A 21,030-nucleotide genomic window follows, 5' to 3' on the forward strand; every position below is an offset into this window, starting at 1 on the left:
AGGAAAAATGGCAGAAAAACAAGAAGAAACGTATCAACTACCATAGTAGGAGACATGAACATATCTCACTCAGTAGTAAAAAATGGATCAAGTGGCCGGGCCCGGTGGCTCACGCCTGTAATCCCAGCACTTTGAGAGGCCGAGGTGGGCGGATCACAAGGTTAGGAAATCGAGCCCATCCTAGCTAACATGGTGAAACCCCATCTCTACTAAAAATACAAAAAATTAGGGGGACGAGGTGGCAGGCGCCTGTAGTCCCACCTGCTCAGGAGGCTGAGGCAGGAGAATGGCATGAATCCGGGGGGTGGAGCTGCAGTGAGCCGAGATCATGCCACTGCGCTCCAGGCTGGGCGACAGAGCAAGACTCCGTCTCAAAAAAAAAAAAAAAAAAAAAGAAAAGAAAGGATCAAGCACACAAAAAATATCAAGGATACACAAAGAGCATCTGAGCAAACCTACTGCCAGTGTAAAAATGTAAGTCTAACAGACACATACAAGTACCAAACAGGTGCAGAAAACACATTCTTTTCAAAGCATATACAAAAACCAAAAACCAAAAACTGACCAAATCAAGCAAGTCTCAAGCAATTTCAAAGGATTCACACATCACACAGATCATATTCTTTACAAACAAAACAGTTAAGTCAGAATAGAATAGAAAAGAATAAAATGGGAAAAACACACTAGAGAGAATAAAGCTAAAAGTTTAGTCTTTGAAAACACTGATGAAATCTACACACCCCTGAGAAGACTGAACAGGAAAAAAAGAGATGGCACAATAATTATATCAGGAATGAAGATGACAAAGGATTCTGGCATCAAAAAGACAATATCATGATTCACTTTATGTTAATCAATTTGAAAATTTAGATAAATATACAGAGAGTCCTAGAAAAACATAATTTATCAAAAAGGTCTCAAACGGAAACAAAATACTTGAAGGGCATGAGATTACTAGACCCAGGTATCTGTAGTGGCATGTTTTAATAAATATCAACTGAAGAATAAAATACAATCTTTGAAAAAAAAAAAAAGAGCTCAAAATAGAGGAAACATGTCCCCAAATTCATTTTATAAAGCTAATGTAACCTGAAAACCTCATAAGAGAATGAGAACAGAAAATCACAGACAGTATCTATCACTCATAAGTATCTACAAAAAAGGCCCCAACAAAATGAATTCAGTAATTGATAAAAAGAGAAATATAAAATGATCAAGTTATGCTACCCCAGGAATACAAGATTGGTTTACAAATAGAAAATTAATTAATGAAATTCATTATAAATAACATTACAGTGAGAAATTACACAATCATCGCAGAAAAACTGTTTAATTAAATGCAACATCCGCTTACAGTTTAAAAAACAAAGCAATGCAAAGAAGGGAATGTACTTAAACCTGATGAAGATAACCATTTAAAAAAAAAAAAAAAACCCACAATGAACATTAAACTTAACAGTGACGCATGGCAAAGATTAATTTTCAGTTTCAGAAGAAGAGAACGGTGCCTGCTATCACCATTTCTAATCAATATTGTTCTGGAAGGCTTAGCCAACAAGCCACAAAAAAACTGCCATTCTTCATATAAGATGTGAATGTCTACACAGAAGATACAAAAGAATCTACAGATACATTATGAGGACTAACAAAAGACATTAGGAAGGTGGCTGGTTCAAGGATGAATATTAAACGCTCTACATATTTCCATACTACCAATAAACAACTGGAAAAGGTAATAAAACATGTTACTTAGAGTAGCATTCAAACTATAAAGAATTTAGGGGGGAATATGGGCAAGAGACCTCAATAAGCACTTCCACACAAAACACAAATATCAAATAAATATACAAAAAGAGGCTACAACTCCTAAGTGAGGAAATGCTAACTAAAACCAAAATGAAATACTATTTTCTACCTATCAGACCAGCAAAAATTAGGAAGCCTGACACTATTAGGTATTGATAAGGCAGTATGGACATCTGCACAATTATGTACTGAATGGCAGAAGTGATTTGGCATTTTATTGTAAAGTTGCAGAAGTGCATGCCTTAGGAGCCAGAAGTTCAATGTTTAGGTATAAAATTTAGAGAACCTCTTGCATTTGTGTCCCCAGAAGACATACACTACAATATTTTATAACTGTTTGTAACAGTAAACAATTAGAAACAATCCTGATGTCCACTGGATTAGAAAAATTGATAAATAAAATTATGGTATATTCAGCAATGAAAATAATTATAGCTATAAGCAACAACTTGGATAAACCTCAGGAATATTATTTTGAGGGAAAAAAACCAACTTGCAGAAGAATACATAATTACTTCACTTACGTTATAAACATGCAAAACTAAACAATAAGCTATTTAGGAATATAAATATATATGGTAAAATATAAAAGCAATTAATAATCAACACAAATGTATGAGCAAAGGTACTTTGATGGCCTTGGAAAGAATATGGGATTAGGGAGAGGCACCCAAGGCGCTTTAAATAATGGAATTTTATTTTAACCAGATGGTGGGCACCAGGATGATTTTTATCTTGAAACATTTCTATTCATTTGTGTCTATTCAATATTCAATAATAAACTATGTTTTCTTTAGAAAAAAAAATTACTTAATTTAGAAGAACTTTGTACTAAGAAACAAGAAGACTGCATTTTAGGCTAACAAAGGCAATTAAAATGAAAACTGTGGTGGGACAAATAGTTTTTGGAGCCTAGTAACTAAGCTGGAATAGTGAGGAAAACAAAGGCATACTTACATGCTTCTAGAAGAACACAGACATTAAGGGTACACGGGTTTTTAAGGAAATGGTACAGAACATGGACCAAAAGGTTTTAAATATTTAATAAATTTGTGACATTTGGTTCTTGAGTTTGCTCTCTCCCCAAATGTTGCCATGCTTTTTATATTACTGAAGAAAAGCTTAACCACATCTATTTATCTACCAATGTCTTATGTTTAAGCCACATTATAAATGTGTAAGCCAGAGTTAGAATTACCTGTACTCTTTACTACACATATTAATACAATTTAATTTGTTATAATTTATTACCAGCTATATGAAATAGTTGTATTTTATGAAGATAAATATAGCCAGAATATAAAAACCTTACTAAAGTTAAATCAATCTAACTTTATCTTTAAAATCTTACGTTGTACAGCACCTGTCTCTGAAAAAAATAGGATATAATTTACCAGTTTTGCACCAACTAAAAATGGAAATAATCAAGTAGATTATCATTGTAAGTATTTTACTAGAAACTTACTTCTTCCACCTGCCCATCTTCAGCTCCATCTTTCTCTTTGTCTTCCTCCTCATCATCATCATAGTCTTCTTCTTCATCTTCATCTTCTTCAGACGATGTATCCCCAGTTCCATCAACTTGTAAGACCAATGGAGCTTGTGTTTGAGCAGGCTGGGCCTGCGGTTGCTGCTGGCCAGTTGCAGTTATCTGTGCTTGGGCTGGTGTAGGTGCTGCCACTGTCGTAGGTATAACTTGAGTCTTATTTCCTGTAAATAAGATTTGCTGAGGCTGGATGATGACTCCTGTCTGTGGTGAAATACCTCCAGGAAGAGGAGCCAGTACCTAAAGCAAAAGAAAACCACATAACAGTAACTAGTTAAGAGGATCAAGTACGGTACACAGAAGTAGGAACAAATGCTGAAGAATCACCAGAATGGCCATATTTCACACACAGTTAAAACTAATAAAGTACAAAAGCAATGTTTAACTAGTGTAGTGACCCACTAAATTTCCACTTTATCAAATTTCTGGAAAATAAGGATTTTCTAAAGATAACTGCTTCATTCACTGAGCACATACTATGTATATGCCAGATACCAGGCCAAGAGTTATACACTGCCTTCACATGAAGAACACGGGACTGAGAATCTGAAAACCTGGGTCTACCTTTTTTTTTTTTTAGATGGAGTCTCGTTCTGTCACCCAAGCTGGACTGCAATGGTGCAATCTCAGCTCACTGCAACCCATGCCTCTTGGGTTCAAGCGATTCTCCTGTCTCAGCCTCCTGAGTAGCTGGGACTACAGGTACATGCCACCATGCCCAGCTAATTACGTATTTTTAGTAGAGAAGGGGTTTTACCATGTTGGTCAGGCTGGTCTCAAACTCGTGACCTCGTGATCCGCCCGCCTCCCAAAGTACTGGGATTACAGGCATAAGCCACCGTGCCTGGCCAACCTGGGTCTACTTTTGTCTAAAGTCAGACATAAATACAGTAGAAGCAAGTCATTTAACTTCTCTTGGCCTCTGCCATTTCACTGTCAGACTAGGATTAATGGTTCTCAACCCTGGCTGCAAATAAGAACCACCTGGCAGCTTAAAAAGTACTGATACCTTGGTCATAACACTAATATTCTGATTCAGTGTGAGATAAACGCTAATTATTTTTCTAAAAACCACCAGATCAGATTTCTAAAGTTCCTTTCCAGGTTCTGCATCTAAGATTCTAAAGTAAGCCACAGCTTGAAAAAATATACACTAACAAATATTAACTATACATACTATACGTATTACAATAAAAGAGGAGGACTGGATGTTTGATGTTTGTTACTTGCCATTAGGTTCAAGGAATGCAAAAATAAGACACAGAATTTCCTTTAAAACGCTTACACATGGTGTAACAGCACAAAAGACAAAAAAAAAAAGGTAAAATAGACAAAGCACTAACAACTCAAACAGAGACAAGACGTAGTACAAATATGACATAGTGTTATGGGAACACAAGAGAGTGTACCAAATTCAACTTGGGGGACAAAGCATGATCAAATATTACTTATATTATTAGTAAATAATATTTGAGTTTCTGTTTGTGCTTAAAAGCAGCGATCCCCAACCCCTGTTAGAAACCGGGCTGCACAGCAGGAGGTGAGTGGTGGATGAGCCAGCATTACCATCTGAACTCTGCCTCCTGTCAGATCAGCGGCAGCATGGGATTCTCATAGGAGCAGGAACCCTACTGTGAACTGCACATGCAAGGATGGAGGTTGTGCACTCCTTACACCTGATGGTCTGAATTAAAATTTCATCCTGAACCCATCCCCGCTGCCCAGTACGTGGAAAAGCTGCCTTCCGCAAAACCAGTCCCTGGTGTCAAAAAGCTGGGGGACCGCTGCTTTAAGGAGATTAGCCAGGTTTTTCTATTTGTTTAGGGGAAGTGCAGGGAGTTGCCAGACGGCATTCTTAAGAGATGCGTAACATCAAGTGAAACCCAGAAGTGAAAGCAGTACATAATTTTGGAAAGATGTAAATAAACTGGATTAATATTACTGATCTGATCTTGTCTCTATCGTCATACTATTTTACTGACATTTAAAAAAGAGACAGACACATAAACAAATAAAGTACATAAGTTCCTCAAGAAAATAACCATTCCTCTTTCATTTTAGTGCTCACAGCACAAGAATATAACACAAGTAGATCCAAGTGTTTATTTTGATGTAAATGCAGCTAAAGAAAATACCTGGGAGTATGGCAAGAAATAAACCTGAAGACTTCAAAGAAACAAGATCCACAAAAAGATCTTATAAACCATGTTGAGTTGTTTAGGCTTTTCTCAGTAGGCAATGAAAAGTTGTTAAAAGGTTTTAAGATTTTTAGAAAGACAGGCCAGGCGCAGTGGCTCATGCCCATAATCCCAGCACTTTGGGAGGCCAAAGCAGGCAGATCACCTGAAGTCAGGAGTTCAAGGCCAGCCTAGCCACCATGGCGAAAGTCCGTCTCTATTAAAAATACAAAATTTAGCTGGGCGCAGTAGTGCGTGCCTATAATCCCAGCTACTCAGGAGGCTAAGCAGGAGAATCGCTTGAACCCAGGAGGCGGAAGTTGCAGTGAGATGAGATTGTGCCATTGCACTCCAGCTTACGCGACAGAGCGAGACTCTGTCTCAAAAAAAAAAAAAAAGATGGCTATAAATCAGCCAGGTTAGGAGGGCATAAGATGAGAGGCAGAGAAACCATTAAGGAGACAATACAGCATTTACTGACAAATTATGGACACTATGAACTAAGGAAATGAAAAGAGAGGCTGAGAAAAAAAAAAAAACAGTGTCAAACATATTAAGGGACTGCAACCATGGCAAAACTGCAGTTAAAGAAAAAAAAAGGCCGCGTACAGTGGCTCACGCCTGTAATTCCAGCACTTTGGGAGGCCAAGGCGGGTAGATCACAAGGTCAGGAGACCATCCTGGCTAACATGGTGAAACCCCGTCTCTACTAAAAATACAAAAAATTAACCGGGCGTGGTGGTGGGCACCTGTAGTCCCAGCTACTCGGGAGGCTGAGGCAGGAGAATGGCATGAACCCAGGAGGCAGATGCTGCAGTGAGCCAAGACTGCGCCACTGCACTCCAGCCTAGGTGAAAGAGCAAGACTCCATCTCAAAAAAAAAAAAAAAAAAGAAAAGAAAAGAAAAACTATTAACAAGAATTGGTAGGGCTTGATACCTTGGATATTAGAGGTAAGGAAAAGGGAGAATTCTACACAACCAGTTCCAGAAAACAGAGTAAGCACCATAAAACTAGAGTCATGTCTGCCTCATTCACTCCTAAATCTCATGACCCTTATAAATAGCCCGAGACTCAGTAACTGCTTATTGAATAAAGGCCGAATGAACAGCTTAGAAGGCTGGAAGGAGAGTGCTGCCACCTTTGAGGGGATGATGAAGGATGGGCACAGACAACAGTAATTTTTTAATACATGTTTAATACATGTTGAATCTAAGTTAAGCTGTATACAGGAGAAATTAGAAACAACTGGGTCTATAGCACTGAAGAACAGTCTTTTGTGCATATAAGAAGAGGGAAAGTACCCAGGGAATACATACAGAAGAAAACAGAACCCCATACTGATCATAATAGAAGATTATTTTACCTGCTGTATAACAGGAGCTTGTACTCCACCAGGCTGCATCTGTGGTATAACCTGTTGTTGTAGAACCACTGACTGCTGAGGCTGAAAGATATATTGGGCACCATTGGCTGCTCTGACCACCTGAAGAAGCTGGCCTAAAGCAAAAAGCATGCATTCCAAGTTATCATTTTAGCAGTGACCATCTCAAAAGAAATGAATTCATATTTACTTTCATACCACCAAAGGCACAAGAAATTATCAAGAAAACTGACAATTTTATTAAAGACTATCATTCATACACAGTATGCATAATCCTCCCCTTCTCTGACTTCTCGCCATGTTCAAATACATTCCTTAAAATGTTTTATTTTTTATATTTACATCCTCATTCAGCTATTTCCAACAAGGTTTTAACAACAGATTATGAGACTTGACTAAAGCTTACATTATCTTTGCTAACCTTAGGAGTCAAGAAAGAGCAATAAGATCAGACACTTTAGGAGCTGTTCATTTTTAAAGTTTTAAAGGAACAAAAGCTTAATAGCTCATTTAATATCTTGAACCAAACAAAGTACCACAGAACTTTGCTTCAAAATTGGTAAAAGCAATAAAAGTTCGCTAACCAGTTATCATCATACAATTCACACAGAATCAAATTCCCTCAATATGTTCCTTTAGATGACCCAGAATCTTGAATTGATTAAAAAGCAAATTACATCTTATTAAACATGTAGCAAGATAAGCCCCTAATTTCACAAATTTACAATAACAAAAATAACATACATACATAGAATAGAAAATAAATAATAACTATATAATCAAGATGACAGGGGACACTTAAAATCCATGTAAATAAATTTTTCAAGTACTAATATGCCAAAACACATGAGCTAGACATTGGTCTTTTGTCAATGAAGAGATACTATGTATAATAATAGCATACAATAAATTTGCTCTTAATATGCTCTAGGAATTACTTTCATATCACAAGTTCAAATAAGTTTAATACTCACTTGGCATGGTAAATGTGTTTAATAAAAAACTAAGTAAGCATTTTTATATAATCATACTTCAATAAGAGGGTTATCATGCACAGATCAAAGGTTCAAGTACAATCTGCATCTTCTTTACTGTATCCTCAACAACGATTACAGTTGTATGTGTTACAGCCCTCAAATAAAGTTATTTTAATAACCTAAACCAAATGGTAAAAGAAATATTAGTATTTTCTGTCCTTCAAAGAAGACAAAACCTAAGGGCTAGATAGTACAATTTTCTGAATTACATTTTAAAATGGTTCCATCATTCCTAATTACCTGAATTTGTTAATATCTGCTGAACAGGAGTCACACCTGCAGGGAGTGCTAAGGTAGCTGCCGTAGCAGCAGCACTCTGAAAAAAACAAAGAAAAAATATCAAAACCACATACATATATAATACTATCTGTTTATCTCTAGCATATTTTAATAGTATATGAGACTTTTTGTTTAGAATATATCAAAATTTTAAGAATCTAGTAAGGCTAAATCCCATTTTATAAAATGGTACAAGAAAGATCAACCTAGCCTAAACAACCTACTAAATTATTTTAAGTCGTTAAATACAACAATATCATTGGGTTTTTTCCCCTAGAGAAGGTGTTCTAAGTAAATCTCACAGGTACTGTAGCTCTTTTTTTCCTTCTCGTCCCATCAATCTTCTTTAAGGTACCAAGCCTTCCTATACTTGATCTAACCTATACACTTTTAGACAATACCCACATTAACAATGCTGTACAACATATGAAATAGCTATTTCATTACTGCTTCCTTTCCCACTGTTTCCTTATCCCCATTTCCTTGAGGTAGAAGTGTAACTGTCTACTTTTTAGAATTCTTAACTTTTAAAATTTCTACTAAATCAACAGATATCTATAAAGAACACTATATCAGAAGACTTCACTGGGAGTATAGCTGACAATTCTTCTAAGATGTCATATTAGCAAAGAAAAAAAGGGACATATTGGCATTATATTCTAGGTGAAACATGTATTAAGAACAGATTAATACAAAAATTCTGTAATTCTTAAGAAAAGCCACACCAGGCACAGTGGCTCACACCTGTAATCCCAGGACTTTAGGATGCCCAGGCAGGCAGATCGCTTGAGCTCAGGAGTTTGAGACCAGCTGGGGCAATATGGTGAAACCCCATCTCTACAAAAAATACAAAAATTAACTGAGCGTGGTGGTGCACACCTGTAGTCCCAGCTACTTGGGAGGCTAAGGTGGGAGGATGGCTTGAACCTGGAAGGTGAGGTTGCAGTAAGCTGAGATTGCGCCATTGCACTCCAGCCTGGGTGACAGTCGCAAACTTTAATTTCAACATTTTGAAATGAAGTTAGCATGTGACACTTAAGTTATAAAGATATACATGGGATTATATTATGAATTTCTTAAAATCCAGGACAAATTCTTGACTTCCTAGAGAGTTCTGGAGAGTTTTCTCCTCCTGTCCTCCCACAAAGAATTATGCCATTCTCTCGTTTTCTATTCTGTACTTTAAGTATTTTCCTGTATCCCACTAGAGCTACACATTTTGGTAGTTTTTTCCCTCTCTTTTCAATCTTCTTTGGGTACCAACCATTCATATATTCAATCTAACCTGTACATTTTTAGAACTACCCATATCTAGAAAAGCTTAAAAAAATAACTGCTTTGGAAATGCTAGTGTCAGAGAAGTCAACAAACTTGGAAAATTATTAAACCAAGTTAATAATTCAACTACTGTCTAGTCTGGGCTCTAGGTATATAGCTTTCCAAGAAAATAAACTTGTTGCCACTTGAAAACCTAAGTAATTTCTACAACTTGGGCCTGAAATGCCCACTATGTCTCCAGAATTTAACGATAGCCCACCAGGTTGATCCGTGTTTAAGTTGAATACTCAATTATCCAATTTAAGATAAATCTTGTCTATATAAGCAAATTAAAGGTTATCTAAGTTTAAGGGAAATATTAACCACCACATACTACTAAGAAATATTTAAAAACAAAAAAAACAACAAAAATATTATTTAGAAATATCAAGGGCCTATAATTCGTATTTTGAAAGATAACAATTCTTCCTCTACCAGCAAACCGACATAATAGTTTCTATACAGAATACATGACCCAGTAACTACCTGCACACCCCACCCCCCAAATTCAAGCTGCATAACAGGTATTTGCTGAGTCACGTACCATACACAAACCACCTTGTACTTAGTAACTATTAAAATTTCTTCTTGTATTCCACAAAACAGCCCAAACACAAATAATGCATTAGACCAATCATTTCATAAAAATGAACTGAAAACAATGGTTTAATAGAAGTTCCCTGAAATAGCCTTCCACTATTATTATCTCACATTTTTATGATTAGTTCATTTCTAAAGCAAACAGAGCCATTAGAAAGAACAAATGTATTTCTGCTGAATATTTCTGAATCAGAAGTAATAATGCAAACCCACAAAAACCTAAAACACTTTCACTGGTACAAAGCTTATACTGATTATGTTCAGAAATACATGAAGGAAACACTGACTAAAAACAATAGAGTAAAATGTAAAATATACAGAAATGTTAAATCAATTTTTCCTGAATAACTGACCTACAATTTGTTTAAATACATCTGCTCTTTAGAATAAAGGAGATTTAACCAGTAGTAGAGATGGACCACTAATTTTTATCCCAGAAATAATTTATTAATTCAAAATTATCTTCCACAACATTTAAAAATCTTTTAAATGTTAAAGGAGATTCTGCCAAAATTTGTTTTAAAATAATGCGAGTTATTCCCTAGGATATAGTCTTAATAATATCAACTGCAATATGCAACATATAGTGAGACTTTTTTTTTTTTTTAAGGGTGGAGGTTAAAAAAAATTGGGGCCTGAGACTTAAAATGGAGTTTTTTTCCAATAAAAAATCTTGTGAGAAATAACGGGCATGAAATTTATTCTCATGTAAACGAAATGATTCTAGTAACTATAACTACAAGTACAAACAGAGATCCTTGATATTTGTGAATTTAAAAACTGCAATTTCTACTATCATGTAGAAACTTTCAATTCTGCCACAGTATGAATTTGTGAGGCTGGTAATGTGTAGGAGGAAGTCATTTGCCTAGTGGTAAGCCCTTCTCATCTGGTTTTTACCACAAATGAGCTTTGTGATTCACTATCACTTGCAAAGTAGAACTGATCTTTTCATATACTGCTTTTTTAAAAAAAACTTGAGGCTGGGTGTGATGGCTCACACCTGTAATCCTAACACTTTGGGAGGCCGAGGTGGGCGGATGACTTGAGGTCAGGAGTTGGAGACCAGTCTGGCCAAAATGGTGAAACCCTATCTCTACTGAAAGTACAAAAAAATTAGCCAGGTTGGTGGCATACACCTGTACTCTCAGCTACTCAGGAGGCTGAGGTAGGAGGATCACTTGAACCTAGGAGGCGGAGGTTGCAGTTAGCCAAGATCGCGCCACTGCACTCCAGCCTGGGTGACAGAGCGAGACTCCATCTCAAAAAAAAAAACTTGAACAGAAAAAAAAAAAAAAATCTCATTCCTAGTACTAACTACTTACGTAGGCTAAAAGATCTTTTTACAAATATTGATTCTTTCTCCTTTAAATAAAATTTTGGCTGAAGAATGAAATGTAAGAACTGAGTCAACACTCAATGAAATTAACAGTCTGTATATTTTAAACAGAATAAAGAAAAACCATTTATAAGGAAGTGTTGAACTACTCTGACTGTATTTTAATGTTTTATCCAAAAAAAAAAAAAAAAAAAAAAAGAAAACAACTTCAAGCATATAGGTAAAGATTTTCTAAGGATCTGAAGAGGTTCTTTCAAGTTCACAGTTAAACTATACTATATTTGTTGAGAAATATTATATGTCTGAAATGTAATTTGAAAATGAGTGAGGACTTGTAAAGTTTAGTGGATAGTCCTCAGAAATATAAAACTTCTAATGTAACTCAACTGGTTAAAATGTATTCTTTGGTAATTTACACACTATAATGACTTATTAGACTATACTATGGTTAAGTCAAAGCAATATTTTTAAATGCTTGATTTTAAAAATAGTTATACTGAACTATCCAAACAGTTCATCTTCATTTTTTAAAAGTTAACAATTCTTAGCCTTCCCAACTTCTTGCAATTACCAGGTCTCCTGAAACAGAACCATACTTGGCATTATAAGTTTGGCATTATAAACTTTTTCGGACATAGTAGGGAATGGAGTAACTCTCACAAAGCACCATTCTTTTAGTATTCTTAAACAATTCCATAATTTTATGAACCTTAATGTCTAGGTACCAAGCTAAACTTCAGATCCAATATTCAGGAAACTAAACTAAAATAGCTGTTCTGCCTGAGTCTTCAATAAACTTCAAGTTGTTAATATATGACATATATAGGCATAATCACAATTTGAGTTAGAATTAAGTACAGCCAATCAAACTGCTACATTCTGAGTCTTACCATGTTTGATGCATTCATATGCTGTATCAACTTAGAATCTGGAACAATAACTTGTGGTGCTGTGGCTACAAAAAAACAAGTACACATGTAAACAAGGAACCATGAGGCTATTTTCTGATCACAAGAACATTTTACATACAATGATGAAAACTTTTTTCATGTTTTCCATGTTTTCTGCACTCAAATGCTTTCAATCATTTGCTCTCAGGACAGTATAAATTTATACGGCAAATAACAGCTGTGATATACCCACCCTATACTAGAAAACACAAATATTTAAGCTTTGGGAGGCCAAAGCGGGCGGATCACTTGAGGTCAGGAGTTCGAGACCAGACTGGCCAATATCATGGTGAAACTCCGTCTCTACTAAAAATACAAAAAAATTAGCTGGGTGTCAGGCTGAGGCATGAGAATCACTTGAACTCGGGAACTGGAGGTTGCAGTGAGCCGAGATCATGCCACTGCACTCCAGCATGGGTGACAAGCTCCATCTCAAAAAAAAAAAAAATTTTTTAAGTGACAATTCCTAAGGATGCAAGGGCATTTAGGAACATGAAGTAGTGAGTTACTTAACACCTAAACATACACACATACACAGTTCTATGCATTCCTAAGTAAACTGGATATTTTCAAACATAATTTTGTCTTAACTCAACTCATAATTTTGTTTTACTGATACAATGATACCACTGTTGCAATGAGTTACTAATCCAATAAAAGTAAGCTCAAAAAATTGTGACTAGTTTTTGAAACCTACATAGTCCTTTTCTTCCAACATGAAAGTTGACAGACTCATGCTACTTTCATCGGCTGTTTAAAAAATACAAATCAGCCGGATGCAGGGATGCATGCCTGTAGTCCCAGCAACTCAGAAGGCTGAGGTGGGAGGATCGCTTGAGCCCAGGAGTTTTGGGCTATAGTGCGCTATGCTGATTGGGTGTCCAACTAAGTTCGGCATCAATATGGTGGCCTCCTGAAAGCAGAGGACCACCAGGTTGCCTGAAGAGTGGTGAACGGGCCCAAGTTGGAAAAAATACAAATCAGAAATAATGGCAATGTTACTTAAGCATAAAAGGAATTAAATGTTTGATTCCGCAAATTTCAGAGAACAGACGGATAACTCCATTATCCTAATATTCTCTGAGTGAAGAAAATCAAATTTTAATTTATGATGACCTAAAATCCTAATGCCAGGTCTGAAGGCAACAGGAAGAACAGTCATCAAAAAATAATAAAGGGATAAAATTATTTGATACAAAGTATACACTAAAATTAGGTATGAAAACTACCACTAGACGTCAACAGTAAAATAACCCAAATAGACTCTTCTACTGTGTATCATTACCAATTTTGAGACACATATATATACTGTCAAATGAGGCAAATAAGTAACTAAATGATTACATTAAAATGAACTTTTCATCTACTTCTAGTGTCCTCTCCCATAAAAGCAGATGCACTGAATTAGAATGCTCAGAAAGTTTTATAACTGAATAGACGTGTGTCATGAGAGAAAATACAGATCAAGTTTCTTAGCGTTTTCTGGGCTCAGATTTTCCTCAGCTGTGAAACTGAGCCAAGGGCTATTTTACAAAGCCCTTATAAGGTGCCAATGAAACAGTATCTATAAAATGACTTGCAGAGTACAAAGCACTATGGACACAGTCTACGAATATTTGCTTTTTCTTAGCTTTAATCCAAGAAATATAAATTAAGATATGTTATATATCCACGCTTAACTTATAATAAATCTAATTCAGTCCGTTTAGGCTTACATAAATTACTATGGAACTGAATTTTCAGATTGCCAAAGTATACAAAAAACTCTAGAATTTAAGATATATTTTAAAAACTAATCTGAAACATGTCTCTGAAAGAACATGTTTCATAGAGAAAGCAAATAACTATTTTACCATATAAAATAATAAAGTCCTTAGTAAATAAACCTTTTAGGTTTAACTTATTTCAGGAAATCCATCACTACATAGCCTTTTCAAAACTAAATAGTAATACAACTTAGGCTTTCAATTAGTAAATTACTTGTCTACCATTACTCTACAGATACAACCTACGTTTTATACAAATTTATATACATTTACATACACCCACACCCCTCAGCCAAGAGAAAGTGGAAAAAAAGCCCAAAATCAACATAGGGGTTTTTGTTTGTTTATTTTTAGGTTCTCCATGCGCCCCTTAAAAGACAAGATCCAAGAAATGTAGAATATTTCTCTTCTTTCATGACGACAAACTTAATTCCAAGTCATAAGTAGGAAAACAAATCCAGTCTCACCTTGCTGTGATGCAGGAATAAGGACCTGCTGGGTCTGCGCTTGCTGAGGTACTGTCTGCTGAGGCTGAGCTTGCTGATGGTGGTGATGGTGGTGATGCTGCTGCTGCTGGGGTTGATGCTGCTGTTGAACTTGCAGTAGAAGCTGCTGCTCTTCTGAATGAAATCCATCTACTGCCCTGGACTGCATTAGTTTGTTTTCCCATAACTAAGGCAAAGAACATTAAAGATTTCTAAGTGAAAAATAACTCTGGACAGACGAACACAACAGTTTTATTAATCTCTTTATAAAGTTATTCCATTTTAAAAACTGATACAGACACAGAAATACAACAAATCTATAATTCTAACCCAAGTGTAAACAATAACAAAAACAAAATTTTAAAGTATCAAACCTCATTTTTGCCACATCAGAGTACTGGAGATTTTGTTTCTTTTTCTATCTTCAATAAACTTTCTATAGTAATTCCTTAATCAGCAACTATTATTTAGCAATGAGTTTCATATAAGCTACTTCTTTAGTAATCAAAGATTATCCTTTATAATATCAAAATCATTACTAAATTATTTTTATATGGAACTTTTTCCTTATAAAAATACAAAATATAAAATTTTCTGCTTCAACATGAAAAACATAAATTCTCAAATAACATACACAATATAAATTCATTTAGCACAGTGAGAAACAGAGATAATCCCCCGAAGAAGAAAAGCCTAACTTTCCATCTGTCCAATCCTACAGAAAGAAAAAGAACCGGCGATGCCTGAAGGTCTTAGTAGTTATCGCAACACTTCTTGAAATGTCCTTCCTTCTTCCATTATGCCAATTGGCAATCCTTTTCTGCTCAGCCATTTCTATTTTCTCATTTCACCTTAGGTTCTATGATGGGAAAAATCAGAATGGACAAAAAGAAAGAAAAGAAAACATGTGCAACGATTTCATTCTTCTACCTAACACATTTCCTCTCTACCAGGTTTAGTGTTCATTCTGGAGCCTTAACCTTACAAGAAACTGGCCAAAAAGTCACAAACTATTCCCTGAAAATGCAGATAAAACTTCATTCAGTGATTCTGCACACAAGGCTCTATACATACTTTGTCTTCTCTTCTAGGATTTGCTCTTGGGATATTGCCTACTTGACCTTAAGCTTCTATCATATCCTTCAAGAACATCCCTTTGCCATACTCACAGAGAGTTTTTTATTTTATTATTATTATTGTTTTTTAATTTAAGAATTAGAGACAAGATCTCACTATGCTGCCCGAGCTGGTCTCGAACTCCTGGGCTCAAGCAATCTGCCCGGCTTGGCCTCCCAAAGAGCTGAGATTACAGGCATGAGCCAACATGCCTGGTCATACTCCGTAGAGATTTTTTATAATCTCCTGACCCTTCCAATCATTCCAGACATTCTAGATTTGTTGTCTTGATGCTAGTAACAATTCCACTAAATCTCTAATGGCTTACTGAAAAAGCAAATATTAAGCTCAATTTCCTAGGGAATCCTACTGACAGGCACAGTATTTAGATTTACCTGAAGTCTATTCTTAGAGAGATGGTAACAAGATCTATCTCACTGGTTGTTGAGAGGATTAAATGGCATATCTATGTAAAACAATTATCAGTGTTACATAAAATTGGTGATCAAAATATATTATTATTGGTGGCAATGGTGGTGACATTAACTGTTTAATAAATCCTTATACCAGAAGTCAGGAACCCAGTTAGTCCTGGTTTGGCCACTTACGTAACCTAATCATTTATCTTTCTTAGGCTTTTTTTTTTTTTCTTTTTGAGACAGAGTCTCGCTCTATCGCCTGGGCTGGAGTGCAGTGGCCAGATCTCAGCTCACTGCAAGCTCCGCCTCCCAGGTTTACACCATTCTCCTGCCTCAGCCTCCCGAGTAGCTGGGACTACAGGCGCCCGCCACCTCGCCCGGCTGGTTTTTTGTATTTTTTTAGTAGAGACGGGGTTTCACCGTGTTAGCCAGGATGGTCTCGATCTCCTGACCTCGTGATCCGACCGACTCGGCCTCCCAAAGTGCTGGGATTACAGGCTTGTCTTAGGCATCATCTTTACCCAAAAGGGGAACCAATCGGATTAGATTACTTCTAAACTCACTTCCAGTGAATAAATTTAAGTCTCTGCTAATCCCAGGCGAAAGACAGCTAGCTTCTTCCCGTAGTAACAAGCACTACTTTTTGAGAGCCCATGTTGTGTCTGATTCATCTCTGTAAAGTGGGCATCTAGCATAGCGCACCATCAAAATAGATACTCATATGCTAAATAAAACACATTATGACTAATGTATTATATATAGTAAGGCTTCCAAACAGTCTGTTATCACCCAAACCTTCTACATCTTCTCCTCTCTTCCAAAACAAAACAAAGCCTGTTTCTTGTGAGCCAAAAATCAAGGTGAAAAAAAGTCTTATTAATGTTTTGTTTAAAAAGTGTTTTAAATTGTAATTTTCTAAATTTTATGCTTCACTTTTATCACCTACAATTGGTTTACCCACAGCAATCTGGACCCATCACTTCAACGAAGCTCCTATGATAATGGCAAGTATTAATGAATATACATTATGTGTGGCTAAGTACTGGGCACCATGACTCACCTAGACTCCCGTGTAAATGACCTAGGAGTCACAATCCACCCCAACAGTCCACCATTACCGTCTATTCTGATTCACTGTTCCAATGTATCTCTATGACGCGGCCCTGGTCCTTTCTGCCCAGCAGTACTGCAAACAGTAGTAATGTAGTGACTGAGCGCTTGAGTTTCTTGCATCAAGTCATACAGTCCACAAATAATTATGTCCTATATGCCGAACACTGTTACAGGCATTGAGAAGATACTGTGAACCTGAGAAAAATGCTTGACCTTACAGAGCAGACATTCCAGTGTACGCTTGCCCTTCCAATCTATCCTCTATAAATCAGTGATCCTCAAAATGCGGTTCTAGACCCAACATCAGCATCACCTGGATACTTGTTAAAAATACTGAATCAGCAGCTCTGGGGGTAAACCAGAAATCTAATTTAACAAACTGTTCATTCAGGTTATTCTGATGGATGCTAAAGTGAGAACTGTTTTAAAATCTAAACCGATGTTTTTCAAACTGAGGACTGCAACCCACTAGTGATTCAAAGTCAATTTAGAATTTTCTTTGTAGCCCTCTCTCCTCTCCCTTTCCTCTTTCTCTCCCCTTCCCTCCCCTTCTCCGTCCCTCTCTCCCTTTCCTTTCTCCTTCTCCCTCCCTCTCTCCCCTAAGGATGTTTTCTGTAAACAAAATAGAATTGAAAGGAAAAATCAGACTGTACTGCACTGAGAAAAAACTTTTGCAGATTTGTCACTCATATACTTGTGCATATATTTATTCAAAATGTTAAATACTATTAATTCTTAAGGAGAGTCCTAGTCAAGAAGTTTGAGAAACACTGTTCTACACTGTTATCAAGGTGAATTTTTTTAATTTATAAATATATCCTCTGTTTAAAAACTGAAACCACAGAGCAAAGTAATTTATTTACCTACCTACCTACCTACCTACCTGATATGGTTTGCCTGTGTTCCCACCAAAATATCAACTTGAATTGTATCTCCCAGAATTCCCATGTGATTTGGGAGGGACGGGTAACTGAACCATGGGGGCTGGTCTTTCCCATGCTATTTTCAGGAGACCTGATGGGTTTATCAGGCGTTTTTGCTCTTCCTTGTTCCTCATTTTCTTTTGCTGCCAACATATAAGAAGAGCCTTTTACCTACTGCCATGATTCTGAGGCCTCCCCAGCCATGTGGAACTGTAAGTCCAATTAAACCTTTCTCTGTTCCCAGTTTTGGGTATGTCTTTATTAGCAGCATGAAAACAAACTAATATAGTAAACTGGTACTAGTAGAGTGGGGCATTACTGAAAAGATACCTGAAAATATGGAAGCGACTTTAGAACTGTGTAACAGGCAGAGGTTGGAATAGTTTGGGCAGCTCAGAAGACAGGAAAATGTGGGGAGGTCTGGAACTTCCTAGAGACTTGCTGAATGGCTTTGACGGAAATGCTGATAGTGATATGAACACGGTCCAGGCTGAGGTGATCTCAGATGGAGATGAGGAATTTGTTAGCAACTGGAGCAAAGGTGACCCTTGTTCTGTTTTAGCAAAGAGAGTGGCAGCATTTTGTCCCTGCCCTAGAGATTTGCGGAACTTTGAACTTGAGAGATGATTTAGGTTATGTGACAGAAGAAATTTCCAAGCAGAAAAGCATTCAAAAGGTGACTTCGGTGCTGTTAAAAGCATTCTGTTTTAAAACGGAAACACAGCATAGAAGTTCAGAAAATTTGCAGCCTGACAATGCAGTGGAAAAGAAAAAGCCACTTTTTGAGGAGAAATTCAAGCTCGCTGGAGAAATTTGCATAAGTAGCAAGGAGCCTAATGTTAATCTCCAAGACCATGGGGAAAATGTCTCTAGGCCACATCAGAGACCTTCACTGCAGCCCCTCCCATGATGAGCCCAGAGACCCAGAAGAAAAAAGTGGTTTCGCTGGCCAGGCCCAGGGTCCCCATGCTGTGTGTAGCCTAGGGACTTGGTGCCCTGTATCCCAGCCACTCCAGCTGAAAGGGGGCAACATAAAGCTCAGGCTGTGGCTTCAGAGCGTGGAAGCCCCAAACCTTGGCAGCATCCATGTGGTGTTGAGTCTGTGGGTGCACAGAAGTCAAGAATTGAGGTTTGGGAACTTCCACCTAGATTTCAGAAGATGTATGGAAATGCCTGGATGGCCAAGCAAAAGTCTGCTGCTGCAGAGGCAGAGCCCTCACGGAGAACCTCTGCTAGGGCAGTGCAGAAGAGAAATGCGGGGTCGGAGGCCCTACACAGAATCCCTACTAGGGCACTGCTTAGTGGAGCTGTGAGAAGAGGGCCACAGTCCTCTAGATCCCAGAATGGCAGACCCACCAACAGCTTGCACCGTGCTCCTGGAAAAGTCGCACTCAATGTCAGCCCGTGAAAGCAACTGGAAGCAAGACCACCCTGCAAAGCCACAAGGGTGGAGCTGCCCAAGACCATGGGAACCCACCTCTTGCATCAGCATGACCTGGATGGGAGACCTGGAGTCAAGGGAGATCATTTTGGAGTTTTAACGTAAGACTGCCCTGCTGGATTTCCGGACTTGCATGGGCCCTGTAACCCCTTTGTTTTGGCCAATTTCTTTCTCCCGTTTGGAACAGCTTTATTTACCCAATAACTGTACCCCCATTGTATCTAGGAAGTAACTAGCTTGCTTTTGATTTTACAGGCTCATAGGCAGAAGGGACTTGTCTTGTCTCAGATGAGACTCCAAACTGTGGACATTTGTGTTAATGCTGAAATGAGTTAAGACTTTGAGGGACTGCTGGGAAGGTATGACTGGTTCTGAAATATGAGGACATTAGATTTGGAGGGCCAGGGACAGAATATGGTTTGGCTATGTCCCCACCAAAATCTCAACTTGAATTTTATCTCCCAGAATTCCCACATATTGTGGGAGGGATCCAGCGGGGAGGTAACTGAATCAAAGGGCCTGGTCTTTCCCATACTATTCTTGTGATAGTGAGTAAGTCTCACGAGATCTGACGGGTTTATCAGGGGTTTCCGCTTTTGCTTCTTCCTCATTTTCTCTTGTCGCTGCCAAGTAAAAAGAGCCTTTCACTTCCCATTATGATTCTGAGGCCTCCCCAGCCATGTGGAACTGTAAGTTCAATTAAACCTTTTTTTGTTCCCAGTTTCTGGTATGTCTTTATTAGCAGTGTGTATATGTCCTTATTAGCAGTGTGAAAACTAACTAATACACCATCTAATTTGCAAATTAGAATACTTGCATACTGGAATACTTATTTGCAAAAGATTCCTAGGTCTCATTTTACTACCCCTATCAAGCCAGACTCTCTGGAAAATCCAAAAATCTGCATTTTAACTAGTACCCCAGATAATCCTCACTCTAAAGACCAAGCTCCTTAGTATAGCATGTTACCATATACCAATTGCTACTACAACTTGAACTCTATTTTCTCACAGTACCAAATTACTTGGAGGTCCCTGAATATATCATATGTAACCTTAATGAACTATTCCTTATGATCAGCAGTTTTCTCCCACAATTCCCTATACAAAACAAATGCCTAAGTCTCAACAGCCTCAAAGAAAAGGCATCACTCACTGCCTCCACGCATAAGAGATATTTCTATTTTGTACTTACCACACAAAGTCTACGACTTCTATCAAAGTATGAATATCTTCTAGGCAGCAACTGTCTTATTCAGGATCTAACTTCAAAGAGGGAAAACAAAACTATTTGTCTTCTAGAATACTGTTCCTATATAAGGATGCTACTGACA

At 37.3% G+C, this 21,030-nt stretch overlaps 1 protein-coding gene and 1 non-coding gene across 5 annotated transcripts in view; both read right to left on the reverse strand.

The window, feature by feature from the left end:
• The window catches only part of GTF2A1 (general transcription factor IIA subunit 1), a 46,061-nt gene that overhangs the window by 13,527 nt on the left and 11,504 nt on the right, over nt 1-21,030 (reverse strand). For all 4 annotated transcript variants that reach the window (XM_005561950.5, XM_015454064.4, XM_005561949.5 and 1 more), the window contains exons 3-7: nt 14,668-14,872; nt 12,375-12,439; nt 8,190-8,265; nt 6,895-7,028; nt 3,272-3,592 (exon numbers count right to left, since the gene is read on the reverse strand). In XM_005561950.5, the coding sequence (XP_005562007.1) occupies nt 3,272-3,592; nt 6,895-7,028; nt 8,190-8,265; nt 12,375-12,439; nt 14,668-14,872 (801 nt within the window). The remainder of the gene's footprint in view (nt 1-3,271; nt 3,593-6,894; nt 7,029-8,189; nt 8,266-12,374; nt 12,440-14,667; nt 14,873-21,030) is intronic.
• On the reverse strand, nt 13,455-13,598 carry LOC123575003 (small nucleolar RNA SNORA79). Its single transcript, XR_006700175.1, has one exon. It is a non-coding gene; the product is annotated as a small nucleolar RNA SNORA79 (small nucleolar RNA).

This window comes from Macaca fascicularis, chromosome 7, assembly GCF_037993035.2.
Source record: "Macaca fascicularis isolate 582-1 chromosome 7, T2T-MFA8v1.1".
Classification (NCBI taxonomy): domain Eukaryota; kingdom Metazoa; phylum Chordata; class Mammalia; order Primates; family Cercopithecidae; genus Macaca; species Macaca fascicularis.